General features: G+C 43.0%; 1 protein-coding gene across 1 annotated transcript in view; it reads left to right on the top strand.

Moving 5' to 3' along the window:
• The window catches only part of PAK5 (p21 (RAC1) activated kinase 5), a 320,810-nt gene that overhangs the window by 268,952 nt on the left and 26,466 nt on the right, over window positions 1-25,392 (top strand). The window contains exon 4 of the mRNA XM_044263442.1: window positions 11,699-12,484. Coding sequence (XP_044119377.1) covers window positions 11,699-12,484 — 786 coding nt within the window. The remainder of the gene's footprint in view (window positions 1-11,698; window positions 12,485-25,392) is intronic.

Raw genomic sequence — 25,392 nt, 5'->3', positions numbered from 1 at the left:
TAAGAGAAGGCTACTACCCCAGGAGTCATCTCTAAGGCATTTCTACTCATATACATGCTTTTTCTCTGGCCACATTAAGGATTACCATCCCTATCCCTATCCCTATCCATAGGCACAAAAGCCTGTCCGCCCCTGGCAGTCTGGTTCATCTGCCCTAGTATAAATGGGCTGCACCCCCAGCTTTTCTGACTCCCCTTCTGCGTCACCCTGCTCCGGACAGCATGGAGGGATGGGGCATATGAATGAATTGAGTTGGGGCTGGCTGACCTCGGATGACTCATCTCTGATATTCCAACGGGCCAACCCAAGCCTGGCCCAAGCTTGGCCAGGAGAGGCAGAGGACAGGGAGGGCAGCAGCTGCCAAGACAGCGTGCAGCCCAAGCTAAGAATTGGTATAATGCCACTTCTGTCCACTCCCTTCTGTCTAAGCCCGCCATATGGCCATCTCAGATTCAAGGGTGGGAACATAGACTTCACCACCTCCTGGTCTGAAGGACTATAAATCCAAATTACGTAGAAAGGGGGGATAGTTGTGCCCATTGCAGAAGCAGTCCATCATGAGACTGATCTCATCCTCTAAGGTTGGCCAGTGTGATAGGCTTCCTCTCCCCTCAGTGAGTTTATAACTCATCCTGAAATACTGAACAATAAAACATTTGTCCGGATGTGGTTCCCGTCTTACTGAACCCTCGAATCCAGCTGAGATAAGCCCTTGTGTTCACAGCTCTCAGTGCGCTACTCGGGTTCAGGCGCTTAGTGTCCTCTCTTTTAACTTCTTATATCATGTTCCCCAGACTTTCCATGTGCTCTAGTCACACCTTAGACTGGGCTCCTCAAAAGTAGAGCTGAGACAAAGGCTTGTGGGTGAATTTATTCTGGAAAGTGAGCTTAAGGTTCATAAGTCACAGTGCTTTCCTGGGTAACCCTGCAGCTGATGTGGCCGGTTATAGTCAGCGTGGCCACACGTGACCAGAACACTAAGGTCAAGTCTGTTCCTACCTACGCTCTTGAATTCCTGATCTGTTCTCTAATTCTGGACTTGCTCTAATCATTATTATATTAGTTAAGCAAACTCTAGTTTCTGTAACTTATTAACCCTTACATCTTAGTAAATAAGCTCAATAAAATAGAAGTTTATGTCTCACTTAATATCCAATGTGGATTTTCCTACCAAGAGCATGGTAGGTATGCCCTGTGGTCATTTAGCAATGCACATTCTACCACATGGCTCCGGCATCCCTTTGCCACCAAGAGGAGCCTGCCAGGTCTTCTCCATTCAGCTGGCAGGCAGGAGAATAAAGAGAAGAACAGGCATTTCTCGTGGCTCTGGCCTGGATAGGATACGTATTATACCCGGCTCTCATTCTATGAGTGAGAATTGGTCCCTCGGTCTGTCCAGGTGCAAAGGGTGCTTGAAAATGTGGTCCTGGCTGGGAACAGCTTTGCAGCAATACCTTTACACGACGTAAGGGCAGTACAGCTCTGTGGTAGCCACCGAGCCTATCTGCTGCATCAGTCAAGCATACTGATATCCATGCCCATGGGTTTTCGAGAAGGGTGTCCTGTCTTCATTTTTAATTTTTTTAAATTGTGATATCTATGTCTAAAAATGGTGTGCTGGTTACCTTTTGTGTCCCATCTCATATCTTTCAGGCCAGCCTTTTTCCCTCTGGAAATTGCTGAGGCAACCTGCCACTCCCCTCTGTTATACCCCTTACCTTTCTACCAGACGTGGCGGTTTCCTCACCGCCGCCTCGTGGGGCACACGTGAGAGTCCCCTTAACCTTTCTGACACAGAAGATGGGAGAAGGTTGATGAATCCTTCCATCTTCATTCCTATGATTGATCATTTTTGAGATGGGCTTCACAGCTCCTCAGGAAAACCGAGTCCCATGGTCCATAGATAGCTACCTTGATAACACACCCTTGAATTGACTTCCCCGTCTCTGTGTCACCTCCTAACTCTTCCTAACCTCATTTTCCAAAATAGACTACTCACGTGCAAGCCAGCCTTTGCCTCAGCCCTGCGTTTGAGGAACACAGGCTCGGGTATGAATATAGCATATGAGATGGTTAAAGAGTATTAGTAAATTCTCATACATACTACCCACATTAAGAAGTAGATGGTGGACCCTTGTCTCATCTCCAAGTACTCCTTGCCCTTAGAAATGATTTCTTGTTGCAGCAAATGAGTAAGTTCATGAGCAGAGATACTTCCTTAGACCTCATTGCTACCTAGACCCTCAACCAGAAAACAGCAAGCAAATACTAGTTAAGTTCCCAACTAGAATACTCATAGTCTAAAACCAACTTTAAATACATCCATGTAACATTTACCATTAAATGGGACCATTACCCCCAGTCAAACTGACTTCCATTGATTTCAGCCCCCTGACTGCCTCACATTCTAAGCAAGAACCAGGGCTGTAAACTGCCTTTGCTTTGCCAGATTAACAATAAACAGAAAGTCACCTTTAGGGATTATCCTTGTATGCAACTGGTCACTAAATGTGTTGGATTCCCTGTCTTTAAAGAGGCGGGGGTGGGGGGGGATTATTTTCCAGTTCATGAGGAGTCTTGCTGTATACTAAATTCACAAAATCATTCTTAGATACATTGTAACTCCTGATAGTTTGTGCAGAACATAACAGTAATTATAGTTAATCAAGGAATTAGCTTATTTGGATACTGTGTGATCATTACATATTTACTGAGATCTTAATGACTAGAAATCTTCATCACTGCTGCCACTTTGAGATGTGCTGTCCTGATGCTTCTGTTTTCCAGGAATATGCGATTCTGGCTTTTCACCCAATTAGCCCCACCCCCGTGGTTACCAAAAAAGATGTATGTAGAAAGATGAAAGAAAATAGAATAGAATAGAAATAGTCTTCTGGTGTTAGAAAAACACAGCTGAGAATTAGCATTTCTTGCCATAAGGATTCAAGTATGTCAAATCTGTCTGTTATGTACACAGCTCTTTCCAGCCACATTCTCTAATGAAACAAGGGAACTGGTTCTCTGCAAACAGAGTGAGAATTCAGATAAATTGTTAAAAGTAGATACTTTCTGTGAGAGACTCCTGGTTTGTTCTTGAGTCATGGGAATATTTAGCTTACTGACCTCCAGAGAAGCGTTTACCCAGAACGACAAAATGGAACACATTCTCGAAGACGATGGAAGACATTGGTTTTTGTTTTGTTTTGGTTTGTTTTTTTTTTTTTAAAGAAATGCAAGGTCTTATTAGGGCAAAGCTGTTAATTACACACTTCATTATTGTCAAGGTTAATACAGTCTGTGAGAGCAGAGGCCCTTTTTCATCTCTTCCTCGGAACACCGGGAGACAGCTGTTCTTCTGGACAGATCCATTATAGCTTATCACTGGCCGGCAGCCTGGGGAAGGAGCGCCATGAAATATGGCCGCTGTCACGGAGAAAGCAGACGCTGAGCTGGTCCAGGCACACTGGAAAGACAATGAGAACCGGGGTGTCAAGCTCAAATAGATTGGGTTGCATTGATTTTTAATGCCTGGCTGTTCCGCAGCATGAAATTCACTGATACTCTTGTAGTTATTACATTATTGATCTCCAAAACTGCACAATCTTGCTTTCATAAACATCAGACGCCGACGGCCGTAAATAGTGGTTCTTACATTTTGAAGCCTGGTTAAACCATGTTGTAAAATTCTGCATGTTTGGATTGTATTATCATTGCTTGGCTGTTTATGATTCCTTAAAGTGAAACCTCCTAGTTGCACTGGTCTTCCTGATCGAGTAAGGTTATTTGACCCTTCTTTTTTTGTCTTCCTTTTAGGCAGGTCAACTATTTATTTTTAATAGATATATATTTTTCGCAAGCCCCTGCTTGTTAACACTGATATAATAGTTTTCATGGAAAGAGAGAAAAGCGTGTACTACCTTTAAGAGTAATACACTTATACCATCTGTAAACATCTCCAAATGCTAAAAAGGGGATCCAAGAAAAGACCATGCCTTATATGGCCTGTTACAGTGTCTTGGGGTGTATCTTTGGGGTTTTTTTTGGTCTTTGATTTTGTTTTTTTTGTTTTTGTTTTTGTTATAGATAAAATTTCTTTCTGAAAATTTCCAATATCCACAACCACAACTTTACTTCCATGGCACTCGGGGTTTTTTCATCAATAACTAAGATTTATAGTTTCATACTAAGATCATTTTGCTATATAGAGGCAGGTGGGCCAAAATAGTGAAACCTATTAAAGTATTCATTTTAGTGAACCATTAGAAATATTTCACCCCATAGGGAATAGGAACATGTTGAAGAGTGTAGCTCCTAGCAGCCAACTGTAACATCAAATAATTTTAACACAGAATATATATATGTAATACTGTATATGTGTGTATATGCATATATAATGTTATCTAGATACAAAATATATTTAGCTGTATACTTAATGAAATATATATATTTAATACACACACACATATATATAATCCTGAATCCTATTAAACTGGAAAGTATATGCCAGTCTGTTTTTTTGTTTTGTTTTGTTTTGGTTTTTAATTTTAAAAGTACCCTAGTTGTGAGGAGTGCCTGGGTGGCTCAGTGGGTTAAAGCATCTGCCTTCGACGCAGGTCATGATCTCAGGGTCCTGGGATCGAGCCCCGCATTGGGCTCTCTGCTCAGCAGGGTGCCTGCTTCCCCCTCTCTCTCTGCCTGCCTCTCTGCCTGCCTCTCTGCCTACTTGTGATCTCTGTCTGTCAAATAAATGAATAAAATCTTTAAAAAAAAAAAAGTTACCCTAGTTGTTGAAAATCTGGAAAATTTACTAACCCCATTGAGTACACAGTGGGAAGAGCAAAACACCAGCGTTATCTCTGCCTGGGAGCTCATTCAAGATGCAGAATCTCAGTCCCTTCCTCAGACCTAAGGCATGAGAATCTCCCTTTAACAGGATCTGCCCATGATTTGTATGACATTAAGACTTGAGGAGCACAGGTCTAAAATATATAGCACCCTTAATCTCCCCACCTAGAGATGACCATTGTCAATACTTTATTCTATTTCTATTAATTTTATTATTCTATATATATCTTTCAGTTTAAATGGTTGAAAGCCTAATTTTGTTAATTTTTATGACTCAGACACTACCTTTGTAAGAAAGATATTAATGGAGTGCTAACCATGACTTGAAACTATCCCATTTTTTTTAGATCTATAAAGAATACTTATTTGATAAATATAACAATTGTAGTTAATGATATATCTTTAAACTTAGGAAGTTTGCATTTTGTATCCCAAGTTACAAATCATAGTTTTTAAAGGTCTAAAACATCAATTCTTCCATTGTATAAAGCTATTTATTTATTCTGTTATTTGAGGCATTTTCCCCTAAATTATTATCAATCTGATTTAAAAGTCAATTTTAACTTATAAAATAGTGAAATATCTACCATTTATTAATACTTAGTGTATTCTAGAAATTATGCCAACTGTTTTATCCATATTATTGAATCACATCAACCCGATGAGGAAAAGATTTATTCTTGCCATCTTATGGATTAGAAACCATGGCTTTAAAAGCTTAGGTAACTTGCCCACTGTCACATAGCTGGTAAGAGCTGTGAGCCTGATTCGAAACAAGAATAAAAAGTACTACATTGTTTTTTTAAAAGTGTTTCTTATTCAGTGAGAGTCTTTTTTTCTTCTCAGTAGCATTTAGCTCATAGCAATATTAATTTTTCTCCCTCCACAATTACAAATATATAGAATTCTGTTTATTGAGTTTACTGCTCTGATTTTGTGTGTAAACGGAACATACATCTCTAGGTATGCATGATAAGTGCATGAAAATAGCAGACCCCCCCCCAACTCTGCGGTCGTGTATTGAAACAGTGACCCTCTCATCTCCCAGAAGAATCTAAATGAACTTACTTGGGTTTTCCATTTTCTAAATGTAAGATACTTAAAGCACAATTAATGAGAGAAAAAAGGGACTCTTCCAAACAGAACTTCATGATGTTATCACTTAGTCATTTAAAAAATACTTACAGATAGTATGGATATAGGCACATTCTAAATCTCTGTTACAGCTTTACCAGTTAGTATATGGACGTGTGGGTGGATGGATAGGTGGTTGGATGGATATATTGATAGATGATAGATAGAAATCTAAATTCCTTTCTCACAGTATTCCCCAGAAAAAAGTGACTAAGTTCCAAACCTACACATTCAGCTTATTAATGAACTCAGAAGAGTTTTAGTAGGAAAACAGGAGAATTTAAAGGACTCGGCAGTTTCAAAGGAAGTATTCAATAATGTTCTAATCACAAAGGAATCACACAGGGAGGGTTTTTTTCCTTCTAAATATCTGTATCCTGATAGTGAATTTCTATGACTAATAGTGCAGTTCTATCATAGCCATTTGTTAATTTGCTGAAGATGAACTAACAGGTTCTCTGGATACAAATTCCTCAGGACAATGATTGAAATGCTAATTTGGTATGAGTGGGGACCATTTTCTTCTGTTATCATAATTATCCACATCGCCATAAAAATGGTGGCATCTTAACAGACTCTGATCATCTCTGTGCCTCCATCATCGAGTAATTGATGAGCTAGTAATCACCTCTTTCTTTTCGTTTTTTTCTTTTTTCTATTTCTTTTTCTTTTTACTCCATAATTTCCATAGTTTAACTAACCTTCATTGACGAGTTGTGTTTAATGTTTTTTACTCCTTTCAGATTTACAAATCTGTGTCCTCTGGAAGGCAGTACACATGCGCATTGATTGGCATGTTTCAAAACTGTTATATATTCCCTCCCTCCATCAACCTCTACAATTCCTGGAGGTAACTGGGAAGGCTATCACTAGCTATCAAGTGATAGTGTCCTTTTTATAAATTGGAGACTAGGTCATGAAAAAGGATGAAACTAAATCACAAAGCAAATGTGGCTGAAATTAAGACCAGAACCTAGAATTGCCCATATAGTATAAATTCAACAACTCATCTTTAGGGAATGGAGTGAACAGTAGAAAATATGTATTTTATTGACCCGTTTTTGATGGATTGTGATGTCACACACTAAGCGTTTACATTGCCAACTGGTGCTATTTTGTTTAGCTCAAAAGAGTCGGAAGAATATCTCAGAAAGAGAGTTAGACTAATGAAGTGATGCAACATTCATTGTGTGTCAGCTGTACTTTGAGAGAGAGAGGACCCTAGACTGGAAAAGAGAGGATTTGGGTTTGCATCCCAGGTCTGTTATATGTCAGTGGGCCAAGTCAGCTCTGAGTTTTAGTGTTAATCAGGAAAGAGAGGAGGAGGCCTCGATGATCTCTAGATTTTTTCCAGCATTAAGATGCTAGAAGTGATTATGTCGTCCAAGAGCTGAATATTTCATGTATTCAGAGATAGGAAGGATGGAAGCAGACAAGAAAGATTAATATTGTTTAAGATGGATAGAATTTAGAGAAATGATTTTTTTTTTCTGGGATATAGACCCAAAGATTACATTGAACATGAAAAATTGCAATATAGTTAATGATTATTTGTCAAGTTCAGAGAAAGTGTGAATAATATTTTGGTTAAAGGATTATCCAAGCAGGTCCAATAATTGAGAAGGTACTTAAAGGCCTTGGCATACCTTATAGTCATTATTCACATGGCGTATCAGTCAGTATGAATGCCTGGGATTAGAAATGCTGGGAAGCTACTTTTGGGGAAGACCGTGAATCCCTGAGAACATTTCATTGAGTAATCTGCCAAGTGTTGTTAGAGAGAATAGGAATGTGCAAGAGTACAATCTCTATCCAGGATGCTGGCTAAAACTACTTTTAGGTCGTCCACTGGGATATAAACAAACTAATACCATTTTCTTAAAAATGTGTACAAAACGTGGGGCGCCTGGGTAGCTCAGTCAGGTGAGCATCTGACTTGATTTCGGCTGAGGTCATGATGCAGAGGTCATGGGATTGAGCCCTGCGTTGGACTTCTTACTCAGAGGAGCTTAGGGTTCTCTCTCTCTCCCTTTCCCCTCCCCTGCCTCATGCACTTGCTCACTCATGCTCTCTCAAATAAATAAATAAGTCTTTTTAAAAAAATTTGTACAAAGCATTATTGAAGAAGAGAGGAGGCCAGTTGTTAAATCCACAGAAAGTAACAGTACCTAGGTCTAGGAGCATTTGAAGAACACCCTGAGCCAATAGAAAGAGACAGGATAAGCAGGTAAGATACACCTGAGATGCAGTTGGAAGTTGCTCAGATAGACATGAGTGTTTTGAGGGTGAGTTTCTAGCATTCGTACTCAGGGCATCAAAAGAGGTCCATTTCTTCCTTTCCTCTCCCCTATGCAAAACCTTCCCTGTGCAAGGTATTGCTTCTCCCAAATTCATCTGTTGTGGTGGGCGTAGATGCTCTTGCCCTGAAAAGAGGTCCTGCTGTATATATGATACCTGGTTCTTTTTCTCTCTCGGGGATGCTCACACAAAACATCACCTCTTTGGACAATCCATCATATGCCGCCCCCACAAACAGTCACAACACTCCATATAATGGAATACTAGTCAGTGATTTTAAAGAAGAATAGGGGAAAATTGACTATTAATTCACAGAACAACCTAGATTGACCTTAAATGCATTATAGTAAATGAAAGAAGCCAGACCAAAAGGCTCCTGACTGTTGGATTCCCTTCCTATGATATTTGAGAAAGGCAGAACTGTAACAATGGAAGACAGATCAGCAGTTCACCAAAGGTTTGGGGAGGAGGTGGTGTCTCACCAGGGGAAGCTTAGGAGAATTTGAGGGGGCAGGTGTAGAACTAATCTATATGACTCTGTAATGGTGATACATGATGCTTCCCATTTATCAATACCCACAGAACTTTCCAGCACAAAGAGTAATTTTTTAAGCCAACCAGGAGATCAAGAGGATCCCAGGATGGAATACAAACTGTGGAAGAAGAATGTACCTGTTACAATGTCATTGAAGAGGTTGTTCCCTAACTAAGTAATTTTGGAGAACAAGGCTTTCTTTGAATGGAAGCTTTAAGCCCAAAGCCCATACTAAACACTATACTCTCGCAGTCATCAGTGTTTCCCATGGTGGTGTGGGGTCATAATTCTGAAATGGCTACATCTATACACTGGGATTGAATATCCAAAAGAATGGCAGATGAAGATTCAGGTTTTTCACCAACAAATAAGAGAGAAAGATGGAATGAACCATGTGGTCCTAGATGAAATTCAGAGACAACAGTAAGAATTCATGTTTAGCTTAATATAGTTACAGATGGACAGAAATATATATAGAAATTTCTGTGCCTACTGGGGAAGTGTGTATATCCATGGGTTTCCTGGCTGTGTTCACAGAGACGGCCTGAAACCAGTGTCATCCCAGTAGCAATGAGCACACCCAGCAGCCAGATACTAGTTTCTAGTGTCATTATCCAGTTCAAGGAACCAGGCCTCTTGGATAAATGGTGGATTCTAGGGCAAGGGCAGGGAACTGACAAGATGAACCCAGGGCATCTTGTAGAGCCAAAAGGTAAGGAAGGGCTCAAAAAATAAGAAGATGGGGTTCGGGAAAGGGACAGAGCAGCCAGTCTGAAATAACTCTTAATAAATAAAGCTGGAACAATTAGAGCCACAGAACAAAACATAGTTTAGGGTTATAATTCAAAGAATAAAGCAAATATCCATGATTTCTATCCATACTTACACAACTGAATAATTGAATAAATGAGTAGAATTTGCAAGTCTCCTGGGCAGAAGAATTTCACATATGTTATATAGATACCCAACTCAAGAAGAGAGAGTGGTTTACTTCCAAGGGTATGGTTTGGAAAGCAGGGAAGGGAGGGGACTGTAACTCTACATGTGGAAACCTGGTGAACACTACCTGGGCCAGATGACCAAGGCCACCATCATCAGTGATAAGCCATGTTGATCATAGGCACGCTGGATATGATGTGATAAAATTGGTATCTCACTCCATGATCTCCCCACACACACCCCACCAACCAATAAACTCAGTATAACCATGGGAAAAATATCAGACATTCCTGGTTGAGGGATATTCTGTAGAGCCCCTGACCACTCTTCCTTGAAACTGGCAAGGTCATCAGAAACAAGGAAAATCTGAGAAACTATCACAGGCCAGAGAAGACTAAGGAGACGACACATCATATCCTGGATGGGACCCTGGAACACTAGGAAAGGAGCTCATGTTTAGTTAATAACAGTGTAAGATGTTAAAAGTACAGTAAGGGATATATGAATATATTCTATATATTCTCTTTGCAACCTCTCTGTTAATCTAAAACGATTCCAGAATTAAAAGTTTATTTAAAGGGCACCTGGGTGACTCAGGTCATGATCCCAGAGTCCTGGGATCGAGTCTCACATCCGGCTTCCTGCTCCTCGGGAAGCCTGCTTCTCCCTCTCCCTCTCCCTCTGCTATATTCCCCCTCTCGCTGTGTCTCTCTCTGTCAAATACATAAATAAAATCTTTTTTAAAAAAATAAAAATAAAAAAAATAAAAGTTTATTTAAAAGAGGAGTATAGACCAAAAGTCTTAGTCCAGGACTGATTGGATAGAAAAAAACAAAACCTTGGCTTTCATCCTGGAGACTTTGAGAAACACGGATCTTATAAAGCATAAGCTCTATAACTTTGACTTTTCCCTCTAGTTTGAAACCCTCTCTTCTACTGAGATGATTTTGAACTCCTTTGCTACATGCTCAAAGGTATTTTTCTCTTAAAATCCTGGAAGACCGAAGTCACAACACTTTGTTCTTTGTTCTTTGATCCACCCCCGTCATCTTTTGCGGCAAACCTTGTCATCATGAAGGCACAGCTGACTGGCTTTGTAAATGGTTTGTGATTTCGTGCTGTTCCTGGTATTCCGGTGTTATTTAGGTTCGTTAAAGGGAACATTTGGGCCTGGCAGTTTGTCACTAAGATTTCAAGTATGACTGCGTCAATTACTAAGCCATCCGGACGTCAGCGATGATGATACCGAAGTGTGGCTCTAGGAGGCATTACAGTTAGATGATTAATGATAATATCACACATGATCACAAATGAAATCTCCCAAGGAATCTTCATGCTGTTCTGTACTTACAGTTCAGAAAGGGCCTTCCTCCTCCTTAAAATCTGGTAACTTCAATTTTCATGTCTTCCATAAAAAGCTTAAAAAAAAGAAAGTGTGCCCATTTCTGGGTATATTAATACTCACGTGACAGTGTTTGCCGGTTTTGCAAATAATCTGAATAATGAATGTAAAAAATAATAAATGTGATTTTTCTTACAAGTTATACACTTAAAATTATAATCAGCCTATTGTTAGGTGGTTAGGGTTTATTATTTAAGGATGGGATGGGGTGGGGGGGAGGTTTCCCCTAAACTGGCAAATAAGACAATAATTGCATATATAATCTTATATAGTCTTCTAAATGGCTTTTTGATGTTTAATTGATCTCTCATTTGAGTGAGGTAAAAGAAAATTTGCAGCTTAAGATCATTTGCAATTCAAGAATATGTGACTTATTTCACCACTGAAATCAGTCAACAATTTTTGTTTATTATCACTTTGTAGGGGATTCCCTGGGGTCATTTTTCCTCTGTGGTTTAAATGAGATGGAGTAGGGGCGGGATTCCAGCATCAGTTTGAAAGCATGAAATGTTTTCTTTAAATGGCATTCCCTTTACTGTTCCCAGACAATCGTTAGAGGAACAAAACCGTGCAAGGAAACCTCTATCAACGGCCTGCTAGAGGACTTTGACAACATCTCCGTGACTCGCTCCAACTCCCTAAGGAAGGAAAGCCCGCCTACGCCAGACCAGGGAGCCTCCAGCCACGGTCAAGGCCATCGGGAAGAAAATGGCTTCATCACCTTCTCACAGTATTCCAGCGAATCTGATACCACTGCTGACTACACGACTGAGAAGTATCGAGAAAAGAGTCTATATGGTGACGACCTGGATCCATTTTATAAGAGCAGCCACCTGGCCAAGCAAAACGGGCATGTGACCAAGACCAAACACGGGGAGGCCCCCTATCCTGAGATGAAGCCTTGGAAATCCGATCTCGCCAGATTTCCCCTTGATTATCACACACACTTGGACTCACTGAGCAAACCAAGTGAATACGGCGACCTCAAGTGGGAGTACCAGAGAGCCTCAAGCAGTTCCCCTCTAGATTACCCATTCCAGTTCACGCCTTCTAGAACTGCGGGGACCAGTGGGTGCTCCAAGGAGAGTCTGGCGTTCAGTGAAAGCGAGTGGGGACCCAGCCTGGATGACTATGATAGGAGGCCAAAGTCGTCCTACCTGCATCAGACCAGCCCTCAGCCCACCATGCGGCAGAGGTCCAGGTCAGGCTCAGGGCTCCAGGAACCCATGATGCCCTTTGGAGGAAGTGCATTTAAAACCCACCCCCAAGGACACTCATACAGCTCCTACACCTACCCTCGCTTGTCCGAGCCCACAATGTGCATTCCAAAGGTAAAGTTCTTCTTCCCTCCCATGGGCAGGCACCCCACAAATGCGGTGCTAGCGTGACCTTCTCCCATAGATTCTAATGTGATGGTTTGCCTTTTAAGTGAGAATCCATATTGAAAGCCTACCTGATTTCCATCAGCAAGCCCCAAGGGCAGAGGATATAAGGCAAGGCACGTTTATTCATTAAAATCAAAGTCTTTGGAGATTTCCTACAGGGTTTCTGATTAAAAGGCAAAAAAAAAAAAAAATCTTTTTTTGAAAGCTATCCTGATACACTACTATTAAATAGTGGGTGCTCATATTATACGAAGTCCTCTGTTAAGGAGCATATGATTGGAAGCCGTTAGATGGAGAAATACAGTGGTTCCTGCCTTCTGGCAAAGTTTACAAGAATCTGTTGAAAAGGAAAAAAAAAAAGTCAGGATTACATGGTAAGTTTTTAATAAAGTTCATTTTAAAGTTAAATTTTAATATACTAACCATTCAAACAGGTAGGGGGTGACAGCTCCTTGTGGTTTTGATTTTTCTCTGATGGTGAGTCATGTCTAGAACTTTTCCATGTACCATTGACCATTTGTATATCATCCCTAGAAAAATGTGTTTTTAAAAAATGTGTCCATTTTTTGATTGGGTTATTTGGTTTGTTTTTCGTTTCTTGTTTTTGCTATTGAGTTGTATGAGTTCCTTATATATATTTTTAACCCCTTATCAGACATGTGGTTTGCAGATATTTTCTCCCATCGCGTCCGTGCCTTTTCATTTTGCTGATCTTGCCCTTTGCTGGACAGAAGCTTTTTATTTGATGTAGTCCCACTTGTTTTCTTTTGCTATTGTTGCCTTTGGCGTCAAAGATGAAAAATCATTGCCAAGACCAATGCCAAGGAATTTACCTCCTATTTTTCTTCTAAGAATTTATGGTTTCAGGTCTTACAGTCAAGTCTTCAATGCATTTTGAGTTAATTTTTGTATGTTTGTAAGACAGGCGTCCAGTTTCCTTCTTTTACATGTAGCTGTCCAATTTTCACAGCACCATATACTGGAAGGACTATCCTTTCTGCATTTGTATATTCTTAGTTCCTTTGCCAAATATTGACTATGTATATGTAGGTTTATTTCTGGTCTCTAATGTGTTCTCTTGATCTATGAGTCTGCTTTTTTGCCAGTACCATCCTATTTTGATCTCTATAGCTCTGTAATATAGTTTGAAATCAGGAAGCTTTGTTCTCCTTTATCAGGAGATGGCTAATTAGGATCAAATATGACTTTTTTGTGTGTGTGACATATTTGAGCACTCATGGTAGGAAGCTGTTTAGGTCAAGATCATAGAGGAAGTTCTGTTCAGAGGAAGTAACATTTCAGCCCTGGGGCCATATTTGGTCCATTGATCTATTTTATCCACCAAATAGTCATTCCCAACTTCTGATAAATCAAGATATTTCACTTAAAATCTTCAACTTCTGGCTTTTAGGCTTCTCTTTAAAAAAGGTGGAGGGTAGGGAATGATCTGATACCCCTGGGCCCGCATTTTCACCTGGCACTGGGAATGGAATTGACTAGAGAAAAAGACTCCCCATTAGAGGAGACAGGCCCTGCCCACTTTATTCATTCATTTTCCCCATTAGCCTAATCCTTACAGGCATTTGGGATTTAATAGGACCACCATCACCACCCCTCCCACAACCCCTGACCACACATATCACAGAAGGAGAAACAAAGACTGGGAAGTCATGTAGCATGCTTAAGTTTTCATAGTTACTTGGTTGCAAAACAAGGATGAAATCCAGGTCTGGTCTTTCTCCTAGTCCTGCATTTTTCCCTTTATGTGGGCATATGTTATTTAAGGCGCTCAATCGCATTTGCCAGTAAAACCCATGAGAGGCCCCAGTGACCACCAGAACTCTAGGCTAAGTAAAGGAATAGGAAGAGGTTGGAGGGAAGGGATAATTTGATTCATTCCTTGCTAGATCCCTCTTCCTACAGACTTCCAAATATAAGGCAAAGCAGATCTGCTCTGAAATCTAGTTTTGTTAATCCCAGAAACAATGCAGAAAACTATTATGGCTCAGAAAAGAAATACGTAAAGCAGAAACAATGCAGAAACTGTTGTGGCTCAGAAAAAAAAAATAATATACTAGCCCTTGGGAACTTCTACCAAGGGTTTTTCAGCCCTCATAATCAAGGGCTCCAAAGATGTAAGCTGCTGTTCCATTTCACAGGAGACCCATGAGAAAATCACAAGCAGAATTAGTGGGAGGGTAGGAGGTGAGAGACATGTTAGTAATCAAAATGTTTACTTGATTAAAAATATAACATCTCTCTAAAAAGACGTAGGTGCCTGTGACTTTAGAGCTGTACTCTTAAAAATCTACCAATCACATTTGGATTTTCTGTTGAGGGAAGATATAGAGATCATGACTCAGATAATTTGTGCCTCATGGAAAGTCCTAGAGGCTGGTGGGTTATGTTCATATCTCAGATAATCCATGAAAGCATGCAGTTTGTGTGGGTCTCCAGACAGAGCAAAAATGAGGAGGGATGGATATGCGTAAGTGAGAAAGAGACTGACAGACACCAGTTTTCTATTTTGGCCTAATGGAGAAGAAAATACCATTAACCCATAGGAAAAACTCCTCCAGTGCTGTCGACCTACCTGATTTTCCCGTTGGCAAGACAGGAATCAAGGATGTTATAAACCTGTAGGTATGGTCTATCTCCCTACTTCTGAATGCCTGGGGCTAGGGCTGGGCAGATAAAACCTCGGGCAACAAATGAACCCAAACAAAATCCATCCACACCACACAACTATAAAAATACCCTGATGTGGAGAGAGGATGCTTTCCACCATCCCCTGCAGACAAATCTGCTTCACAGGGAGGGAAACTGGCTAGAGACAATGTCACTGGGCATCTGATTTTGCTCATTCCACTGTTCTCCAGGGAGCCGGCAGCCGCCAGCTCGCGTGTGTTGGTGCTGACGCAGCAATCCGTCCCCTGCTCTGGCTTCAGCCCCGAGAAGCACCCCCCACCCCGGTACCTGCCCCCGCGTAATCACAGTTCTGCCAGCTCAGTAAGCACTCACTGCGTGCCAGACACACGTGTTGCCTTGTTGAGCCTCGTAGTCCTGGAAGTCAGGAACTCTTGCCTGCTTTGCACCTCTGAGGAATCTGCGGGATTGGAGGGGCTCGGAAACAGCCCAGTCAGTCATCCGAGCTCATTGCTGAGCTGGCATCCATCTCTCCAGGTTCAACCCCTAAGCCAGACATTAGACACATCCCCAGTGGCCCAGGAATAGCCTTTGCATTCACCTCACCTTTCAAACTCCTTTAAATAACTGCAGCCATGAAGCTCCCTTGAGGAGTGTGGTCCTGTCCCACTCAATAGTGGGATTTCTCAGCCTCTATACTGTGGACATGCTGGGCCTGATGGTTCTGTCTTGTAGGCGGCTGCCCTGTGCACTGGAGGAGGGTAAGCAGCGCCCCTGGCTTCTGTCCTTGCATGCCAGTAGCATCCCTTCCTGTGACATCCAGGTTATTTCCAGACACTGTCAAATGACCTATGGGGCAGCAGGGAACAAAGCTGGCCCCAGCTGAGAAATCACTGTTCCATAGCTAACCATTTTGCAAGTACTTTTGGGCATTCAAGGGTGTAGGTCCTAGAGATAAACTACCCCCAGCTTAAACCTGGGTGAGTAAATGGCTTAAACTCCACTCCTCTGTCTATAGAATGGGAATAATCATGTTGTATGAGGGTTAAATAAGTTAATAATTAGAAGTAGTCTATTTATGAATGCACCCTGTCGACACATGAATCTGTAGGTCTAGCGTGTGGACAGGAGACAGCTGTGACATGAAGCTGAGAGTTACGGTGCTCCAGGCACCGAGCTAAGGATTTTGTTAAGCACTCCGCGATTTAGCCCTCATGGCAATGCTGGAAGACTTGAAGATCATCTCCCTTTTACAGTTAGAAAGCTGAGACTCAGAGGCTAGCTCTTTACAGGCAGACAGCTGAGTCAGGACCCAAAATCAGGTCCATCTGATCGCACAGTCTATATATTCCAGAACATTCGTTTTTCCCCAGAAGAAAACTGGGGACCAGAAAGATGGGTATGAGGCCTCGGGGCCCAGATGTGCACACCACAGGCAGCCCTGATCTCGCTGGCGTGGAATGGGTGATGAGTCACAGACAGATTTGGGGCACACAGGGAATGTGCTTGATTCTCTCTGTTCTCAGTGAGGGGGAATCCTCTGAGAAGCTCCTTAGCGTCACCCAGACTGTGTGAAAAGCTAGGACCACAGGCCAAAAAGGAGGCATTCAGAGTGAAGTTCCCTGAGACACTCATACGCATTCACTCTACCTTGACTGCTGGTCTTATTCCGTTTTCTGGATGACAACCAGATGTTCTCACCCGTTACAGAAGACATTACAAGCACAAGTTCTAGAATCCAGTTCCCTGGATTCACACACTTACTGGCTGTAGGATCTTGTGTGTGCCTCCGTTCCCTCCTCTGTAGAGGGTTTCCATGACTACTTTGACTTTCTTCTACAGATGAAAAAAGAGGAGTAAATGTAACGGAGTCCTCACACAGCAGACGCTCCGTGTTCGCCCCGATTCCCCGACATATTTCTGGTTGGAAAACATGTCCCCACATCTGCTAACACCAGCCGTGGAACCTTTTACATATTCTCAACATATGTTGAGAACAAGTTCCATAGAACTTTGACCTCACAGCCATTCTGTATAGACTAATAAGTTCTGCCGTCCTCACCTCAGAGATGCGGGTCCCAGAAAGCCAGAGTAGCTGTGTGACTTCCTCAAGGCCCCGCCATGCCTCAGTGAGCTAGCCACCACCCTACTGCTTGCTCTACCCACTAGAATGGGCATGAAGTTCTCAGACTTTCCGGATGTTAAGGGAGGGCAGAGTATCTAGCAGCATTCAAGCAGGAAGCGCCATCCATAACCCTACATCTGTCATTACGATGAAGGTTCTTGCCAACCAACCCTTCCATGTTACGCCTACCATCCCCTGTGTCCCGGGCAGCCAAGTGACCAGTGCTGCATCCCAGCACAGCCCAAACAGAGGACATATTAAAGGGATCTGAGCAAAGATAGAGGGTGTAAGAAAAACTGGCATGATACCCCAGATCTTTCTTCTGGGGTCACCAGTGCAATGGTTCTTTTCACTGCTTAGCTGTCACTCTGCTTTCTCTGGAAGGAAAAAGCAGCTGAGGCGGTGTGCTCAGCCTTCCTGCCCCAGTAACTGATGGACTCACTGTTCTCTGTGGCTCTTGCACACCCAGATTCAGCCAAGGTCCAGGGACAAAACTGCAGTTCCTTATCCCAGCTGAACTCTTGCTGAGATCCTGTTGGGGCCCGATGGGTCACAAGATGGCAATACTTGTGAAATCTTATGGGCTGCAGCAAAAATCAGAGGTCGGGGGTTGGGGGGGAAGAAAGAGAGAGAGAGGGAGAGAGAAGTGCTAATCACTTAACAGAACCATGGGTATTATTTCTACTTTTTTCTTTACATATAGGCTCTTATAGGATATTCATTAAGGTTCATAAAACCTGAAAACATCCAACAAGGTGATTCAGAACATCTCGAAGACTTGTCCCTCTATCAGGCTTCACGGGGCCTTTGCGTATGAGTAGACAAATCTTCCCGCGAATATTCTCGTGCCTCAAAGTAAATTGTGTTTTAGTAACTGTGAGTGAGTTTTCCATTACCAAATTAAAATGAAATTAATCTGACCTGGCTATATCTGTCCCGGCTGTCTTAGAGGCCCTGAGGTACTTGAACCATATTCCACAGCAGGCAGCCGGTCCCCAGGGGTACAGACGACACCACCCCTCCCCACCCCCGCTGCTGCAGGCGGGGCCAGATCTCAGGTCTGAGTCGTCTGCTCTTGAACAGAAGATGCGTTCTTTGAGTTTGGAACAGCAAGTTGGGGGGTGGGGAGTTGGTTAATTGAACATACCAGTCCAGAGGTGGAGGAAGAGACCTGTACGCTTGAGCCTGCTGACTGAGCGCAGACCTATTCATTTTTTAAAAAATATTTTATTTATTTATTTGACAGACGGAGATCACAAGTAGGCAGAGAGGCAAGTGGAGAGAGAGGAGGAAGCAGGCTCCCTGCTGAGCAGAGAGCCCGATGTGGGTCTTGATCCCAGGACCCTGAGATCATGACCTGAGCCGAAGGCAGAGGCTTTAACCGACTGAGCCACCCAGGCACCCCCTCCCCATTCGTTTCTTTAACTAGGCTTTGCCTACGTGTGCAGGTCATAAGCAACATGTCCAGACTCTCTCAGAGTCCTTTTGCCATATATTCTGTAAGGCAAAGAAAAGCACAACTCTTTCACCTTCACATCACAAGATGTAAGTTCCTACATGCCTAACTAGGTCCAGTGTCACGGTTTGGGAGAGTTCCTTGCCAAACACTAAACATGGTGAATGGCTGTCTGCTACACGCAATTTGGAAATCCAGCCAGCATCTGACTATCCAGAACTTAAGCTACTTTCAAGTCCCCCACATTAGAACCTTAAGCAGACACCTGATTCTTTAGGTCCCCAGAGGTCTGGCTCATGACCACTGTTCTCTGACAGTGACAGTGCGTGCTGCTTGCCTTTCTTAACCAAAATCGAATGGCAGCTCATAGCGTGCGTTGTGTCCCTTTGTCATCAGTGAAACAGGGCCACTCCATTGTGTAAATGAAAATAAGTAATTCACAGGAGACTGACTGTGGACGGGCACGCATTGAAGCCTCGCCTCCAGCAGGAGTAGCAGCCACTGTTCCAAGAGGATGCGGCAATGTGCCCCCACCTGAGGGCAGGCGGGGAACAGCCCCCATCAGTGGCATTCCTGCCCATGGCAGGGAGAATCGGCACAGCAAGACACAGCCCCAAGGATACAGGAGAGTAAATACATATTCAAGATACAGGACTGAATGAATCCCTTTCCCCTAATTGCCAGCCTCTAAAACGTCCCTGCAGAGAAAGCTAGTTAAAGATTCTCTCTGGAATTCTTATAGGCAGTCCTTTTCCTTTCCCAAAGCCGAGGCTGGTCCTCATATATTTCCCTTTGAGTCAAGTAAGGACAATTTAAGATGTCCTTTTTCTGTTCAGATAATAGGGGCCTGTGATTCACTTTTATCCCACGTTTGATTTATGTACAGTGAACAACACGCATTCTGGTTTTTTCCTCTTTGAGCTGAGCAGTCTCTGCTTTATTGTACTCAGAAAAGGTGGATTGGAGCTCCCCGCTCAAGCAGCTGCCAGCAGCCACCTCCCATCCCTTATAGCTCTGTGAGCAGTGGAAAGAGAGACTCGCCATCTTTCACGGAGCATCCTGCGGCCCCGATCCTTCCCGTGGGGACACAGACTCACGGGGCCCCTCCCCCACCCCCACCCCACCCCCGCCAGCCCAGCGTGATCTCTCCACAGCCTCCCTGTCACCAGTACAGAAGGCCACTGTGACAAATAGATGTTGCGGCAGGATCTTTTTTTTTTTCCTTTTTTTCCTTTTCTTTCTCTCGCCCTCCCCCCAACCAAACCTTTTTTTTTTTCCCCCAGCCTTGGCATAAAATGGTCAAATGATGTTCTACTGCAGAATTCAATTTCACAGTTCAGTTAGGTCCTTGATTACACTGCCAAATTCAGATTAATGTGCATTTAACGAACATGGATCAGGGGAATTCTGGCTGACAGCCAGCTGTAATCGGAGCAATTGATAGCTATGTGGAGTTTTATGCCCCGTCCACCCCTGTGCACCACTGGTGAAATTGATTGATTAAATGAATTCATTGCTATAATTATTTATAATTTTGATACATCGCAAGCCTGTGTCTGACCCCGTCCTCGGGGACTTGGTGCCCATTGTGGAAGGGTAGTCCAGCTGAGTCGTTAGCCCCGGATTATTTATTCCCAGATCATAGAGCCTTTTGTTTGTTTTGTGCCGTTATTTTTTTGATGGGGTTTGACTCGACTTGAAAAAGCACATTCTTAAAGAACGCCTTGGTATAGTATGCTAAAAGGCAACAAAAATGGAAACTGAACTATCAATGTATGTGATTAGCCATTTCAAGGAGGAAGGGAAACCAAGACTACTACATAGATGTTCTTTTCGTACGTTTAAAGATTCCTGTAGAGAGAAGTCCTTTTCAGACTGTATTTGATTTTCGGTGACTATTAGTGGCCCTTGAGCACTGCCACTATGTCCTTCCGCAGGATGGGGGGTAAACTGCAAAAGGACCTGGTCTTCTCTGCTTATGGAAATCCTCTGAAAGGCTCTGGTCCCATTTCCACGCAGTTTCTCTTTCACAAAACCCCCAGGCTATTCTCTTGGGAAGGGTGGGAAGAACGCCTTTCTTTGCCTTTCTCGTGTTTATTGTCTTCCCTCCTGCATAGTGACTTTCCTACCCCTGCTCCCAGTCCCCATCCCATGCCCTTGTGATAAAGTCCTCAGAGGTGAACCATGTCTGTCCATCGATATTTTGGAAATGGTGCGGGTGGTGGGAGGTCCATTGGATTTGCTCATTAAATATCTGTACCAAAATATTAAATATATATTAAATATCTGGCCCAACTTCACTATATTATGGTTTCACTCAACGATTAAACCCTACCTACATCTCAAGAAACTATATTCCAAATGTTAATCTCTCTTTCTTTTCTTTTCTTTCTTTTTTTTTTTTTTATAGAATATATTTGAAAGTCAGGTTGTAAAAACGATCACACAGGTCAGGTTTTACTCCTGTGTTTACATGCATGAACTCTGGTGCATGTCTGTGCAAAACAACACATATGGATACATCAGATTTTTTCACCTACTTCCAAATATAGGATATCATGATGATTTAGAGTAGGAAAAATGAAATAATTAGAACTGTTTAAGAGCCACGTAAGAGGGCCAGGAGGCCTTGTTATGGAAGAAAGCTTGGGCTTGCTTGCTTCTTAGCGGAAGAAAGGGCATTATTATATCTGAACACAAAGTTCTGGTCTGGCCAACGTGAAAATGAAAGCAATAAATTCTGTACATAGATGATCAGCTCATTTTGCTGTGATGGTTATTTCTTTATTGTGTATTTGGAGCTGATTCCTCTAAAACAAGACTGTTCAAACAAAACAACTTAATTTTCCTTTACCACCCTGCTCTCCCAGCCAGGCATTATCATTCATCATTTTCTGGCCCTTGCATTTCTTTTTTTTTTTTAAGATTTTATTTATTTATTTGACAGAGAGAAATCACAAGTAGACGGAGAGGCAGGCAGAGAGAGAGAGAGGGAAGCAGGCTCCCTGCTGAGCAGAGAGCCCGACGCGGGACTCGATCCCAGGACCCCGAGACCATGACCCGAGCCGAAGGCAGTGGCTTAACCCACTGAGCCACCCAGGCACCCCCTGGCCCTTGCATTTCTTGTATCTTGCTCCCAGCTGCCCCCAGAAGACAGCTGAGCCCCCAGGGAAACACCCTAACCAGACTTTTGCTCTGTAGTTTTCTTTCCACACCACGCCCACCTCTGTCCTGACCATGTCTACCTTCTTATCATTGAAGGATAAGTCTGAGAACATATCAAAGGCCCAAGTTCTGAAATGACATTATCTGGATTTAATCCCAACTCTGCCTCTTAATAGCTTTGGGACCTTTGCATGAGCTGCTTAAACTCTCTCTGCTTCCGTCTCCTTATCTGTAAAATGGGACAATTATGAGGCCTGTCTCATTGTTTAACTTGAGGTTTAAATGCATTCACATAGGGGCGCCTGGGTGGCTCAGTGGGTTAGGCCGCTGCCTTCGGCTCAGGTCATGGTCTCAGGGTCCTGGGATCGAGTCCCGCATCGGGCTCTCTGCTCAGCGGGGAGCCCACTTCCCTCTCTCTCTCTGCCTGTCTCTCCATCTACTTGTGATTTCTCTCTGTCAAATAAATAAATAAAATCTTTTTTAAAAATAAATAAATAAATAAATAAATGCATTCACATATATAAAGTGCTGAGAACAGTCTCCCACGCACATGGAAAGCACTCAACGAATGTCAAATAGAATTAACATTCGTATATATCACTCCTCCAAGGATAGACTCCTAACAGAGCAGTTAGTGAATGGAAGGGGCCGTCCTTGGGCTCCCAGTGACATGCTCCTGCATTTTCTCCAGGAGTGAGTGCCCCAGTGATAATACAGATTGAGGAGGTGACAACTAATGGTAGAAATGCCAAAGCAGGCAAGAAACCAGGCCTGCGATGCCAGTGTGCCTTGCACCTGGGACATCTAGACACCCTTCCTGAGAGTGAAGGACAGACCAGAGCAGAAGAACTAGGTTGCACAATCTTCTTAGGGTTATGGGGCCATTCGCCTTGGATTGCTGGTAGGTAGCAATTTCACCTCCCTGAACCTCCATTTTATCAACAATTAAATGGGACAAATTGCCCCCTTCTTGGCTCTCAGAAAAAGAATGAGGGTGCCACAAATATGCAGGCTAGCAATCCCATCAGGGAACCCACAGTTGGGTCACTAAGACCCAACCGAGGCCTGTAAGTCAGCAACTTGGGGGGCCTGAACAGGGTCACTCATCCCCTTCGCCTTCCCAAAGTCAGCTATCTGTCTGCCATCTTCTCCTTGAGCGGATGGAAGCCCGGAGGGAGGACGCCATGTTCTCTCAATGGGGAGGCAGTCAATTCTCCTTCACCTCAAGCTTGGTTGCAAAAATGATCCCTCATGAGAGTGGTTCCTCCTCATCCATCATTATTTCTTTGAGTCTGTGCCTCTTACTGGCAGCCATGAAAAACAAGAGCATGATTTTGTTGCGAAGACTTACTTTCCAAGACCTTTAGCTCCCAGTGAACAACTCAGCCTTTCCTCTCTGACTGGAAATGGTCCTCTTCATGCAGGCGTGACTCCTCTTCTTTATGCCACACACTGGCTGCCAAGAGCAGACGCTGATAATGCTGCTGACAGTCGGTAAAGAAGAAAAGTGGCCCGAGGCAGTGTGGAGCTATGTCTGCGACTCCTCCTGGATACAGCTTCCTTATTTTTAATATATCTTTGGAGATCAGTTATACATGCTTGTGGGGAATGAATTCAATTTCGCTTAACGTACAGGCGCCAGTCCTCCACGGAAGACACTGGGGGATGCTGGCGTGTGATAGCTCCCAGGACATACTTTCAGAAATAAAAGTCATGGCCCCCACTTGCCCCACGTGCTGGCCTTGTAATTAGCCTGGGCCTGGCTAATCTCAAAGTTAATTTAAGGGAAGAACCCAGTTGTTTAATTTACACTGACATCTTCTTCCCCCTCTCCACCTCACATAAACACCCCCATTTTTCCTGTGTGTAGCCCAGATCCAGGGGCTTAGCAAAACATCAGTGTCATTCCAAATACAGCATCTTAATTATAATGTGCTCTTCAATATATTATAATTCAAAGCACCTTTTCTGATTGTTTTGAGGACTAGTGTTTAGGAATACATATGCTACCGGTACGTTATCTTCAATAAATGGTGGCTGGTTGGGTTTGTTTTTTTAATATTTTACCCTTTATTTTCTCTGACATTCCCACTCTTCTAAGGACTTTCTATAATGATACCAGAGCCTTTAATGTATTGGCTAGTCATTATGCAAATCTTTTGATGTGTGTTCTGTCCTTTAGAGCTCAAAGTGACTAAAGAAGTCATTATTATTGTGATGACTCCCATTTTACAGGTGAGAAAACTGAAGCACAGGAGTTGAAATAACTTGCTTGATGTCATGCAACTGGTAAATGGCCCGCAAGGTTTTTGAACCAAGAGCCTGTTTTCTCAGACACCAGGTCACTCTGGGTTGCCACAGTTTAGCCTCCTTAAAGCCCTATGAGGGAGGTATTTATGATTCCCATTTTACAGATAAGGAAACTGAGGCTAAGAGCAGCTCAATGATTTGACAAAGCTGTCAGAGTCAGAACTGAACCCTATGTATTTCCCTCAAAAGCATGTGTTCTCTGTTGACCAATCAGAACAGGGTGCTGGCTTTGCAGTAGCCTGATTCTGCTGGTTTCTGCTGGTTGGCGCAAGGCTGTCTGACTGGTGAGCTCACCTGAGTAGATGATGGTGTTCTCCAGACTGGGAAGGGCTGCGCTGTCACTTGGGAGCCAGTGAATGGGACAGAAGTGAGAGTGGTGCCATGGCAACAATGTTAAGGATCCCACTGTGTACAGCTCTTGCTGTGAGATCATGGAATAGACATTTGTTCATGCTGTGTGTTGGAGCAGGAGTTTGAGAAACCTGCCTTCTTTTAGCCGGCCGCCATATTGCTGCCAGTAGCTACCGTATTAGAGTAGATCTAGATCCTTGGGGTGGATGGGGCATGGAGACATGTCCATGTCATTTCATGTACATCCCAGTAGGGCGGTAGAGACTTCCTAGGGTACTGTGTTAATAAGGAGCCTGAAGTCCAGTCAAAAATCTTTTTGAGAACCTTCTGTGTACCCAGCACCGTGTTGTCATCAGGATATCACACAGGAGTGCAGTGATTGATTAATGCCTTCGATCCTGGGCAAAGAGGTGAATGTGTTATGATGTGGTATATTTACCATATGTGACCTTAGTTGTTCCAGAGCTTAGTTGAATCAGAGGTCCTTAGTTGAATCAGAGGTCCTTCTTGATCCCTCCCAGGGAGTGATTGCTGGAATGTACACCTAGTATCCTATAAACCCCTCACTTGACTCCTCCCATACCTGCTTTGCCTGCCCTCCCTATTCCCTCAATCCAGTCTTCATAACTAGAGTAGAATGTTTTCTGCCGGAATCCTTTTGAGGGATGACCAAATTGGCTTTCACACACATGCTCCTGCAAATTTTGGCTAGTCTCAATTATATTTCCACTTATTTGATGAGAACATTGCATGTGTTTACCATATAGTCCATACTGAAAAGCTGCTTAGCACAGGGAGTCA

This window comes from Neovison vison, chromosome 8 (genome assembly GCF_020171115.1).
Source record: "Neovison vison isolate M4711 chromosome 8, ASM_NN_V1, whole genome shotgun sequence".
Classification (NCBI taxonomy): Eukaryota; Metazoa; Chordata; class Mammalia; order Carnivora; family Mustelidae; genus Neogale; species Neogale vison.
The sequence above is the reverse complement of the archived record's forward strand: the minus strand, read 5'-3'. Positions and strand labels throughout refer to the sequence as shown.